This window comes from Lipophrys pholis (genome assembly GCF_963383615.2).
Source record: "Lipophrys pholis genome assembly, chromosome: 9".
Classification (NCBI taxonomy): Eukaryota; Metazoa; Chordata; class Actinopteri; order Blenniiformes; family Blenniidae; genus Lipophrys; species Lipophrys pholis.
Window position 1 is genome coordinate 24,830,714 of NC_137639.1, and position 12,717 is coordinate 24,843,430.

The following is a 12,717-nucleotide window of genomic DNA, read 5'->3' on the forward strand; positions in this document are numbered from 1 at the left end:
TCACCTTGAATAATCTGACTCTGTGAACACTTAGTGAACCTCTCCCTGAGAACCTCAGAGGTCTGGATGTTTCATTTTCTATGAATAAATCTGAGTTCTATTTATGTCCAAAACCATTCCAAGCTTTGTTGCCAAGAAGCGAGATTTTGAAGTGGATCCTTTGACACACAGACAGCCAGCGTAGACATTTGAGCACAGGTGTAACGTGCTCTACTTTCTTTACGTTGATGAAGATTCTTGATGAGCTGCAGCTGTGTAACACATTTTTTTTATACCCTTACAAATCCAGCCTACCGAAAATAAATGCATGAAAAAGTTTCTATTAATCTTGTTTGGTCAGATATCATTTAATTCGTGCAATGTTTTTCAGATGGCAGTAAACTGATTTTCCTATTGTCTAATTGTCATTTAAACATCTATTTCTTTTTGTTGCAAAAAAAACTGAACGGTTGATTTTTTTTTTTCACGTTTAATCTCCACGAGGAGTTATTTGAAGGATTGGACGGTTTCAGCCAATCACAGCGTCGTCCGCTAAACACGTGACCAAAAACCTCATTACGTCAGTTTCCTGCGACCGTCGGTTGCAGCCCTTTCCCATGTGAAAATCTTTCACCATTCAAAAGTCTTTTCTTTATTAAAGGTAAGCCTTCCCTTGTTTTATATCAGGTAGCGGTTTATGTCCTACATGTTTTAGGGCTTTGTTGTGTGTGAAGAGACGATGTTAATATCGGCTTCCAGCGTGTCGCTGCGACTCTTGATTTCCACAAGGTCAGGATTTAATGTTACTGACAGCAGAACCGTCTTCTTTCCGTCAGTCAGTCTTTCTTTCTTTCTTTCAGTTGGTGACTTCCTTTATAATACAGCTGTCTTTGTAATCCGAGCTGCGAAAGCCCTCGTTTGCACGGCTTGGAGTTACATCATTGACATTGTGTTCATTTTGCTGGTTACACAACCTGCAATTTCATTGAAACAATTCTATAAAGAAGGAAATAAAACCTTAACTCTGACTAAAGGTGAAAGGAGGTTTATGATTGCACCAATGTCTGCTCAGATCATTGTTTAAAACTGACATGTATACAAATTAACTGTACATTAAATATCACCATAGTCAAAACAATATTAGTCATAACATTACCGTAATGAAATAGAAATAAAAGAAGGATCAAGGAACAACATGCAGAGAAAGCAAACAAAGAAGTTAATGAAAAGAGTCACCTTAACCAAACAACGTATCAACACAGAATCAGTGGGATACTGTTTGGACAGGAGAGAATTAAATAATTTAGCCTTAAACAGAGTTAAAGAGGAAAGCAGTTTATATAGTTTATCCATAGCCTTCCAGAGTTTGGGCCCACAAAATGTGACGAGAAGTTGATACTTAAAGTAAATGAAAGCGATTTGGATTCTTGGTTGTGTTGGAGTGAATGTCTGATGAATAAGAGGAAAGGTTTGTGAAATATGTCTGGAAGGTATTTTTTATTATCGATAAATAATACATTCATACATAAATATGCTTGTTTGTAAAGTATTCATAGAGGAATTTGCTAAAAGTTTAAACTGTCCTAACAGAGTTGCAGTTAATTCTTGTTCGTTCTTTTTTTGGAATATTCTAAGATTCCATGTACTGATATTCGGTGCGAGTCTGTTTATCTGAAACCATTTTGCTACATATACCAGAAATTGGCATTTCTATCTTCAACCACAGATTGTTCCTCCTTAGGTTCCATGTGTGATGTGACACCGGCTGCTGAACTGTGAGAAACCTGCTCTCTTTTCCCACCATTGGCCTCTGTGTTGTCTCCTGGACTCGATGGCCAGCCGGCTCCTGTGCCGATATGCCCGTCTGCTGTGCAGGTCCTCCTCTCAGGTTCCAGCTGCTGCTGGTGCCCGTCCGCCTCCACCTATGGCCGGACCTGCTGAGCTGCAGAGGGCAAGTGGCTGGCCGAGGGTCACACAGAGACTCATGTCTGAAAGCAAGACAGATACCAAAGAAGACCATTTTGCATCCATGCCTACACGCACCCATCTGGATGACCTGGTGGAAAAGGCTACAGAGCCAGAGGACATCTTGGTGGCTTGGGCAGAGTGCAGAGGAAACGGTAATCAGGCTGCTGTTTCCTTGATAAAGTGGACTCAGCTGATGCTAAAGACAAAGGGGAAGTTTAGAGATCAAGAACCACAACTGACTGTGGAGCCGAGGCTTCTGGACATGATGCAGGCACTCTCTCAGCAGGTGAGGAAGTCCGAGGATTAAACCATTGAGATGTGAAGCAGCACAATGTCTGCAGTTTTCTCTTAGGAGTTGCCGTATACACACTTGTTGCAAAGAATATTCTTTCATATTGATTCAAACATACTCCAAATGGATGGTCGTAAACTGATAAAGATCATAAAAACCAGGAAGTTGATTTCTTTGGTAAAGCATCTACTCCTCTGAGGCAGAGAACCTATCCTAACAATATTATTAACCCACATTTACACATGAAAGCATAAAAATGAGCAAGTGACAGCATGTCCATTGTAAAACATTCACCCAAGGCTGGTAAGTTTAATTTGATTTATTTTGAGCTTTTAACACAATAGGATGGATGTTATCAGAAGTATTTAACAAATTTCTTACAGGATTCCCTTAAAGCATTTCCAAGGTAAAAATTATATTATTCTTTTTATAAGTTTTTATCAATTGCAAACGGTGCATCGTGGTTTTCTTCTACACTGGCTTTTAGCTCTTGAAAAAGTCTTTAATCATACTATTGGTTTTGACTTTTCTTGGGATTTCATTGGGTGACTTATCACGGGTTAGATAAAAAAGAAGCAGCAGAATCAGGTGGGAGTTCAGAGTTCTGATCTCATGGAGCAAAAAGCTGCCGTGGAGTCCGCCAGAGCTTGAACAATTACTCTGCTGCTGGGGTTTCAAACTTATTCTGCTCTTGTTGGTACCCAAATCAAAGCAGAAGCTCAGAGGCGACAGTGTTTTCAACTGCTGCCCCTAATGTGTGGAGCAATCTATCAGACAAGCCTCTTCTTTGTCCACTTTTAAAACAGATCTTAAAACCTACTTTAACTCTCGAGCTGTCAAGCCAGCATGAGACATTATTCAGATTTTTTGTCTTTTTGTTTTTTTGTTATGGTTTATGTCTTATATTTTAAATCAGATTCCTCATGTACAGCACTTTGTTTCCACCCTGGTTGTTTGAAAGTGCTTTATAAATAAAGATGGTTGAAGCAGTACACTTAGTGATCCACATTTTAAAAAGGTGAAATGATTTCATATTGTGCTCCAAAAACTTTTAAAGGGATAGAAAAGGTGTATCTTCATGTCTGAATTGGTTTTGTGTTTTGTTATCGGAGGTTCCTATTTGTGTTGAAACGAACCCCTTGTCTCTGCTTGTTTGTCCTTTCAGGTGTCTTCAGTGTGGAACAGCTCTCTGGTGTCTGTTCTGCGGAGCCTCTGGATTATGGGCACCCCCGCCACAGACCCAGTTCTCGGCTCTGTCCAGACCGAGGTCCTGTGGAGGGTCCGCAGGCTCGCGTACAAGCAGCTGGGCAACCTGGCAGACTGGGGAGCGAGCAGGAAGGGACGGCAGGACGTGGCCATAGTGAATGCAGCGTTAAAACAATTAGAGCTACGCTGGACTGAAATAGCGGACGCTAGAACCGTCAGCGTGCTCATATCCAAAGGAAAATGCATGTCGCCTGCGTTGATGGACCGACTAGAAGACAAGGTGTCACATTTAAAATACTTCCTGTGGTATAAGTTAAAGTTAATGTAGTGACAATAATACTTTTTGTTGGATGCAGATTGGAAACAACAATTTAATTCCCTCCAGTAATAGTTGATGAGATCTGTATTTCACCCTTTCAAAATTGGCAAAAAAAGAGAAATTATGCGTATAACAATATACAATGAGAGTATTAGTACAAAGCTGCATGTTTACAAAATACTCTTAACAGCATTGATTCTCGTGTGTGGTTGGGACTGTTTTTAGATTGGTTATCCTAATTAGAATTAAGGAAACCTGCTTTTTGGCCCAACGTATGCAGTGTTTCTCAAAGTGTGCATCAGGATTTGATTTATTTTAATCTTGTGGGACAAATCATTATCAACACAAAAAGGAGAATCTGAATATTTAGAAAAAAACACATTTTTGGAAGTGTAACGTGTCGATATACACATAATCTGTGCAATCTGAAAAGTCTGTTCATTGAAAAAGTGAAAATGGAATCTTGTGTGATGTTTGCTGATTTCATTTATTTTCTACAAATGATACCAAGTTACAAAAAGTTAAAAAACTAAAAGATCTAAGTGCCTCAAAGGAGTGTCATTAGACAATGTGACAGTGGAAGAACCTTTTTGAATAGCCAGGCTAAATCCAGTGTGAGTTACAAAAAAGTTTATATCCTCAACGCAGCCTGACGACCTTCCGTTTGTCTCTTCGTAGGCCTTGGAGCTTGCAGAGGGCTTTTCAACTGAAGAGATTCGCAAAGTGTGCGTGTCTTTGGCGGCTCAGGGCCGCAGAAGCGTCCCGCTGCTCCGGGCTCTGTCCTACCACCTCCTCCAGAAGCCCGCGGAGGAGTTCACCACTCAGCTGATATTAGACATGGCCTTCGCTTATGGTAATGCCACTGAAGCTCAGTCCTCATCAGCAGCTTTACAATGCGATTCACTCAACTTGAATGAGGCCCGAGACCACTCGTAATGTAGAGTGGAGCGCAGTCTGTTTTTGATGCACGCTTGTAACAACTTTGTCTTTGCGTTCCCACAGGAAAGTTAAGTTTCCACCATTCTCAGGTGTTTCAACGTATGGCCTCAGAGTTGTTACCCAGAGTCCCTGAGCTCAACTCTACAGACGTCACACGCTGTGCAAAGTCACTGGGCTTCCTCAAGTGGCTGCACATCCCTCTTTTTGAGGCCTTTGCTGATGTCAGTAATACACAGATTCTGCGATTCAGTTTGGGTCTTTGATGATTTCAAAGGAACAACGATTAACAGTTGTTTCTTTCTCACTCTGTGTGAAACCTTTTGTACATTTCCTCCCCAGCACTACACAGTGAACAGCGGCAAGTACAGCACTCTGCAGCTCTGTAATCTCCTCATGACGTTCGCCAGACTGGACTTCCAGCCCAGCAAAGGAGTACAGTTTTATAGCAAGGTACTGTTGCTATTGGATCGGTTCAAGACGGCACATGTTGGGTTGCACTTGTCGTGTCATGATCGTGTCATCTGTTATTTGTCTTAAAGGTTCACGCAGCACTGGAGGCGCCTCTCTCCCAGCTGGACCCATTTCTGCAGACAGATGTGGTTTGGGCTCTGTGTGTTCTGCAGCAGGCCAAGCCCAGCTATATTATTCCCCTCATACAAACGAGTCATGTTACCAAACTGTCGGGTAAGAAACGTGACTGTGGGCCTTCATCCTAATTCTGTATCTTTTTGTTTTTGATCAATATGCCGGCTGATCCTGAAGTGTCGGCGCTTCAGCTTGAACCCAAAACACCTGCTCCTCCACACACAGTGTTTTCAGTCAGGGCAGAGAAATCAAATTCAATCATTTAAATTCAATTAAAACCAACAATGCTTTCCCATATTGTATTTGATTGGGACTATCTAAAGCAAAAAGCATCAGTTAGAAAATGTTAGAAAAATAAACATGTAAACAGTCTAGTAAAGGCATTGCTTTGTCTGCAGTGTCAAAATACAGTAAAATGTCTGAAACTTCCAGTTTAAAAAACCAGCTGGTATAAAAGAGCTTCGGTTTACTGCCTCAGGCTAATGTGTCATATTTAAAATTCAGGTTCTGGTTTTGGTTGTAGTTTGCTTCAGAGACGTAGATTTTGTGGCATATAACTAAACTTTCTAACAGTTTTTCAAGACCACATAATATGTATTTACTATTGCTTAAGAAGCTTATGTTTTGAGGATCTTTTGAGTTAATGCAGTTTTGTTTGAGACTATTCCAATGATCAGCTTCTTGCACAGGCACATCCCAAAACATTACAATACAATGGAAATGATTGTTTAGCTTTATTCTAGGTCTGTTGCATAAAAAGACAAATTTCAAATGTTTGTGCAATATTCAGATTTTTTCAATGCACCTGTAATTATTAAACATCTTTAAGTGCTGTGGTGTGTTGGGAGGTGTCAAAGTGCCATACTGGCTCAGTAGGGGGCAGTGCAGCACCAGCAGAGTTCTTCTCACCTCTAATTCTCACTTCCTTAGATTTGAAACATTGTCATGGTAGTTTAATTCCTCTTTTTTTTTTTTTATCAATTTTTCCAAGAAGTTGACATTTTCTCTCTGGTTATTGTTTTTTTTTTTATTGTTCTATGTAGAAGGCAGTCCAGCTCGAGAAGAAAACTACATGCTGAAGCTGTTGCACGTCGCTGCTACTCTTCACTTGGAGCACCCCGGCTCCTCAGATCCTTCTTGCCCTCTGAACGTCCCCACCAGGAGCCCCACAGTGTCGGCCTTACAGAGCAGCCTCAGAGAGTCACTGCAGAGTTTAGTGGGAGGAAAGTCAGAGTTCCTTCGGACCGGCGTCGGCACGGTTTATGGATGGACTATTGGTAAGATACTGTCAACGTCGTCTAGGAACATACTCTCAGATCTCATCGACGCCTCCTCTGTCATTGCAGTTTTAAAGTCTCCGTCTCTGTTTTCTTCATGTCTTAGATGGTGAGCTGGTTGTGGACTGTGACAACAAACCAATTGCCTTGTCACAGTTCAAAGCTCCTCATTTACAAAGTGGAGAAGGAAACCAGGCTCTGCCTGTAGGAGCCCAGAGGTGAGTTACAGAGAATTAACTTTTCCTCTCCTCCGCCTGGACGTTGGAGCAGTTTTTCGTTTTGCTCATTGTTCCTGATGATTTTTCCTCCTCCCACATATTTTCTGTTTGTTTGTTTTGTTTTTTGTTTTTTTTCTAGGCTTGCTTTCTTGGCCTGGGAATTTCCCAACTTTGGCTCAAAGAGCAAAGACCTTCTGGGACGTTTTGCGATGATGAAGAGACACCTCCAGCTGGCAGGTTTCCTCGCTGTGGAGGTAGGGAGGGGGTGGGGATGGGGATGGGGGAAGCTTTGTTGCAGTGTTTGTCATGATGGTTTAGTTCCCTCAAAGTGTATTTTTAACATGAAAATACACTTTTTATTTTTTTTTGTAGGCTGATCTGAGGTATTTATTTCTCACATATTTATTTATGCACTAGAGTTCAGTCAAATGCGGAATTTTCTAGTGTGTTAGCTCTTCTGATGGCGATAGTGAGCGGCGAAGCACCGGTGCTGCTGCTGCTGCAGCAGCATCTGACAGGCTAAGGGGACGCCAACAATGGGCCTAATACTTTGGGAGAGCTGCGAGTCAGGTGGGCCTCGCTGCAGTTGGTGGTATAAATAGAGCTTCAGCTGCAGCTCTGCCTCATCTAGGCCAATCCAAGCGCTCTCTTTCTCTCATCTAGGACAATCTTTTTATTCAACAGCAGGATCTGTTACCTTTTAGGCGCTCATTGTCGCCGTAGGCATTTACCTGAGTAATTATCTGAAAACCCAAGTGGTGTTTTTAACGTTTAACAATTTTTTTGCAAGTGAGGTTTTCTCACAAGCAAAAGGACATTAACCATCAGTATTAAAACCACAAAATGTGTTTGATGTTGGATTTTCTCTGATCTCTGTCAGGTGCCATATTACGAGTGGCTGGAGCTGAAGACCGAGTGGCAGAAATTGGCCTACCTGAAGGATAAAATGGGGAAGGCTGTTGCTGAGGACATGGCCAAGTGAAGTGGGCCACATTTGCAGTCTCAGCTAAATCTTTTCCCAATCAAATGAGACCGCAGGGAATACACTCACACACCCACGTTCACACTGGAAGCAAGGCCGCTTTGCAGTGTAGCTCTTCTACTTTGTCGGTGTAAAAAAAAAAGAAGAAGAAACATATTTTCACTCTGGTTCCCCTGGAAACGTGTGGGGCTTTCCCTGTTTCCATGGCGATGAAAAGTTTTGGAGCCATGAGAAGACAGAAATAAACACGAGTTTTCTGCAGAAATGATCGAGTCTTTACATCTGTGAGGCGTCCGTACACTGAAGCACTGCATTTAGCAGAGTTTTGCAACAAAAGTGCATCAGTATGTGAATACATGGCATGAACTAGATTATATCCGAATGTGTGTCATCATGTGATAAAATAAATTGTTTTATTGCCTGTTTATGTCTCTTTTTGTCTCTTCATTCAGGAGAAACTCTTGAGGTTGTGTGGCGGTGTGTTGTGATCTAATTTTCTGTGGATGTGAGCTCCAGGCGGTTCCCGGTGTGATATTCAGAGAGAGGATGTTTGAATTCACGTGTAACAGCGAGTTCGAGCATCTGTCAGCACACTGCTGTGTGTGTGTGAGTGAGTCAGTATTATTAGTAAACAATGTCTGCATCAACAGCAAGCGGCACTGAAGCCTCATAGCTTCTCTGATATAACAATAGAAACTGATTTGCAATTTATTTAGCCTGTTTAACTCACATTGGAGATATTAACACATCACGCATTGTGTGACATTGAGCTCAAAAATTCATACAATATCACAACTCGAATTTTCGTGTTATATTTAACATGTTCCAGTAGAAATAAAAACGGAATTTGATCTGCTCTTATCATGATTTGAATAGTCCAAAATACTTTTAAATGCTGTGAAAACAACATGAAGCCCTTTATACCAGGCACGTCTTAACACAAAGCCTGTCGGCCAAAGTTGACCAGAGACCCGAGCTGAGATTTCGGTGATGCCGCCACGAAAACTCGCTCACCTTATTGTGTGCAAACGAGCCTCAAAGCCATGCGGTCAGGGTGAGTTTGTAAAATCATACATAGTGCAACAGCGAGAGAAGCTTTTTTGAACTTTTCACTGGATTTTATACATTAAATTTGGCTCTATGTTGAGATTGTTGTAATATTTTATCAGCGATTTGTTTGGATTTGTAAACTCGTCATCTTCATCTCGTATGCTCTGCGCCACAACAAAGAAAAACCTTAAAGTTTCGATTTGAAGGTTATTATGGCACATGTTTCAGTGGGCCGGCCCACTCAAGATGAAATTAGGCTGAATGTGGCTTCTGATTCTGAACTAAAATGTGTTTGACACCCCTGCTTTATACTCACATGTCACGCTCCTAATTGTCCCCAGTTTAAACTCAGAATGCCAACTTCAAGTGGTATGACCTCCTTTTGGTGCAAATTCAAATCAATGTCAATGTTTTCCTCCTTCAAAGTCGATGGTCGACACACCGTAGTTGACGCGAATTGATGTATTGGTCTCATCCACCTTTGTCCTCGACAACACATCATCACACAGAAATCCTTCTCACTGAATACCCGTCTCAGATTTTCTTCAACTTTAACAACTTACGCTCCACAACTCCAAAACAAACAGTGTCCTGATGCAGAGGACTTTCAGAATAACACTTTGGGTTGTACACAAACGGATGTTTAAGATTAGCAGCCCTGCTGAGGAGAGGAGGGGGAGACCCTGTATGGACACTTTGCTGACCTGATGCTGCTTACGCACAGCGAACAGCAACAGAAACACTCGGTCATCAGAGACGGAGAAATGCAAGTCAGGCCAGTGCAGAGGAAGCTGGAGAGGCAACTGGAGGAGGAGCGCAAAAAGAAATGATGAGGACTGATGAAGACTTCACGTGATCTTCTTTTCTTTCTTTCTTTGTTTATTTGCAGAGGACAGTGCACATTCATGGACACTCAGTACAGTCACTTTGTGTAAATGCACCAGATTTAGCCATGGGCTAATTTCCATCCGTAGTCCTCATACATTTAGGGCAACGATTATTTAAAAACAAACAAACATGGACATAGAGCATATGCACTATTTAACTACCCCTGCAATATAAACAGTCTATAAAATTTAATCATAGTTTCAACTCTTTTTTTTTTTTTTTTAAATGCTGTAAAAGTGGAAGACTCTCTGATAGTAATTGGAAGACTATTCCAGCTTGTTCACCCTTTCACTGAAATGATGTTTTGTCCAGTGGTGGTTCGTCTGAATGGAACCTCACAGTCTCCTAGTGGCTGATCTCGTTCTAAGATTATTGTCTTTTCGTCTAATAAATTCCTCCGAAGGGGGCGGGGCCAAACCATGGAGTGATTTGTAGATGAGACAAGCATGTTCAAAAATTCGGAAGTTTTCAAAACTCAAAAGATGATATTTCACTAAAATTGGACAATGGTCAGAGTAGGTTTTTTTTTTTCTAATACAGCTGTTTTTAATACTTTTTTTCTTTTTCAACCAAAAGTAAACTCCCAATGTGATACATCGAATATACTGTAATTTACATCTGCAAAACGCTGCTGTGCACACAAACCCTGCAGCCTGTGAGGGGTTAATGTGAGCTGTAAAGTCTAAAAACGTCTTTCTTTTTCAAGCTTTGATTTTATCAGCAGTGGGATTTGTTGAGGTCAACCGTATCTTACGGAGGCCGTTCTCCAGTAGAGCTGCAGTCGCTGCTGCCGAGCTGGCACGCTGTCTTGGGAACTTTTAGGTTACCATGGAAACTACCATGGCTGATCATTAGGTTCAGCGTTATCGCCCCCTCTTACTGACTCTACCTATTTACCCCCTTGATTGTTCAAAACAGTACAAATGAAAGAAAAAAACAAACATGTAAAGGTACTTTTTTTTAAATTAAGTTTTACAAACACATAAGCCTAAACTACTTTTCTTTTTTCAACAGATTAAGTTTAATCCATTTAATCTGTTCATCTATCAGGCTCGCACAGTGCTCGAGGCAATCCCAGCTCACAATGATCTTTTTTTGCTTAAAATAAGCTATACGAATCCTTTTGGAAGGATGTCATAGCTAATAGAATAATTCAGATGGGCTGCTGTAACTATAACAACAAACAAATCCTTTAAACCCTACTAAACAGAAAGTTCTGTGTAAACATGAACCTCGTCAGTCCGTGGAAGACACAGAAAAGCAGAATATAATTGGAATATAGTCTTTCAATTGATTGGGAAGTTATAAAGAAAGACAGGCTCCTTTTTAATTAACAGAAATGAATTATAATGTTTAGTTTGCCAGCATTGGAAAGCTGACTAATCCTGCAAAACAAATATATTCTCATCCCGATTATGTGGAATGAGTGTGTAAACTATTTTTCTATTTCAACAATTAAACCCAAAAAAAAAAATATTAAAAAAAACTTTATTCATGCCTGACTTGAACCTCTATGTTGGCCTTGAAGTGCAAAACATTCCAAAATTCAAGAAAAACATGACAAAATCAAGAAAACACTACATTAGCACTTTACAAAAATCTGAAAAATTCAGAAATTCTGGATTTTGTTGTGTTTTCTGAAAATTCTTTCGTGGTTTCTGAATTTTGCACTTCCAGGCCACCGCATCCCTCTCTCATTTTTGCCAGATTTATATAACTGAAATGATTTTGCTGTTATATTTTCAGCAGAGTAAATATGTACTATTCTGGAAAAGCATCAGTTTTGTTTCTCCTTGATTTTAAAACCACCATTTAGATCAGATGATAAATTACTGTCTGTAAAAGGGAATTCTCTATGATTCGTACTATATAGTCATTATTTTGGTTAGACTCATTTCAACATGTACAGAAGTGAAAGTTATGAAGACGACATAGATTCACTTTCAGCATACGATAATGCTCAGTTCGACCCATCCTATCAACACTTGGAGTTAAAACCTATTTGCTTCTGAATATAATTTTATCTGATATAGGCAAGATGACAATTCGTTGAACAAGAAGCTTTAATATGATCCTGCTCTCTCAAACTGAATGTTTCACAAATGTCATGACCGGTAAAATAGAGAAACTTATTTTAAAGTTTGCTATGCCTTCAAATGAAACACAGAAGTTACAATATGAGTCATTTAGTTTCCCGCCTAATTCAGTGAGCCCCTGACTCAGTTATGTACTGACGTTTGTCTTATATCTGTGATCTACTATCAAATTTCTTTGTATGTGTAACCTTAATCTTAAATTGTTACTTTTCTTATCTTTGTGAGCGCAACGCCAGAAGGCAGGCGTTCATTTTTTAAACTGGCCAGGCCTTGAGTCAGAACCAAACACAATGAAGCTGCTGGAAGTGTCTGTGTCAGCAACCGAACACAGTGTTTCATTAAATCAAATGTGGTCTGGATCCTGCAGCTTCAATAACAAATTCTGTTCATTTGTTGGAGTTTTTTTTTTTTTTGAGCACCACAATTACTGTTGTAATATCACTTTAGTTTAATCAATTTTGTATTTTTTTCCCACTTTAATTCTTATATTATGTTATGTAGTTTATCATATTTGGATTTATTTGGATTCGTATGCTGGTCCTTTATTTTCCCCGAAGTAAACCACTTTGATTTGACTTTGTTGTTGAAATAAGCTACATAATTGTCCTTATGGGAGTCAAAGATGGAGGGCAGAAACAGATGCTCTAGTTTCCCCCGGGCAGGAAAGCCTCCCTTGTTGTTTCCTCTGGGATCTAATCAGGGTTGCAGGCAGAGGATGTGAGAAGCAGCATAATTCCAGGTTTCACTTCTGCACCTTTCCATCTCAATTCTTTAAAAAAATCTTTTTTCAATTTTCTCTTTCTATATGACTCTTGTTTTTGCAATACTGGAGTTTTCCTTCGAACTCGGGGGCAGCAGAGAGATATCAGCAGAAATCTGCTGACATCACCTCTCAAGATCCAGTCATGGCTTGAATGG

The 12,717-nt window shown here is 40.3% G+C and overlaps 1 protein-coding gene across 2 annotated transcripts; it reads left to right on the top strand.

The window, feature by feature from the left end:
* Nucleotides 1–554: 554 nt before the first annotated feature.
* tbrg4 (transforming growth factor beta regulator 4) lies at nt 555–8,191 on the top strand. Of its 2 annotated transcripts, none has more exons than XM_080470666.1 (11): nt 555–640; nt 1,721–2,233; nt 3,405–3,725; nt 4,443–4,617; nt 4,767–4,924; nt 5,043–5,153; nt 5,243–5,387; nt 6,332–6,565; nt 6,672–6,783; nt 6,923–7,037; nt 7,664–8,191. In XM_080470666.1, the coding sequence occupies exons 2-11, from the start codon at nt 1,811–1,813 to the stop codon at nt 7,763–7,765; spliced, it is 1,896 nt and encodes a 631-aa protein (XP_080326792.1). In that variant the 5' UTR covers nt 555–640; nt 1,721–1,810; the 3' UTR covers nt 7,766–8,191. The 2 variants fall into 2 exon arrangements, with proteins under 2 accessions (XP_080326792.1, XP_080326793.1); XM_080470667.1 differs by having other exon boundaries at nt 567–640; nt 1,706–2,233; nt 7,664–8,190.
* The last annotated feature ends 4,526 nt before the right edge of the window (nt 8,192–12,717 follow it).

What these genes read in the sequence shown, in the direction of transcription:
- tbrg4 (XM_080470666.1), top strand. Translation starts at nt 1,811, where the DNA reads ATGGCCAGCCGGCTCCTGTGCCGATATGCCCGTCTGCTGTGCAGGTCC. An exon ending in AGACATGGCCTTCGCTTATG is followed by an intron (nt 4,618 to 4,766) that starts GTAATGCCACTG and finishes GCGTTCCCACAG; the next exon opens with GAAAGTTAAGTTTCCACCAT. An exon ending in TTTTTGAGGCCTTTGCTGAT is followed by an intron (nt 4,925 to 5,042) that starts GTCAGTAATACA and finishes TTTCCTCCCCAG; the next exon opens with CACTACACAGTGAACAGCGG.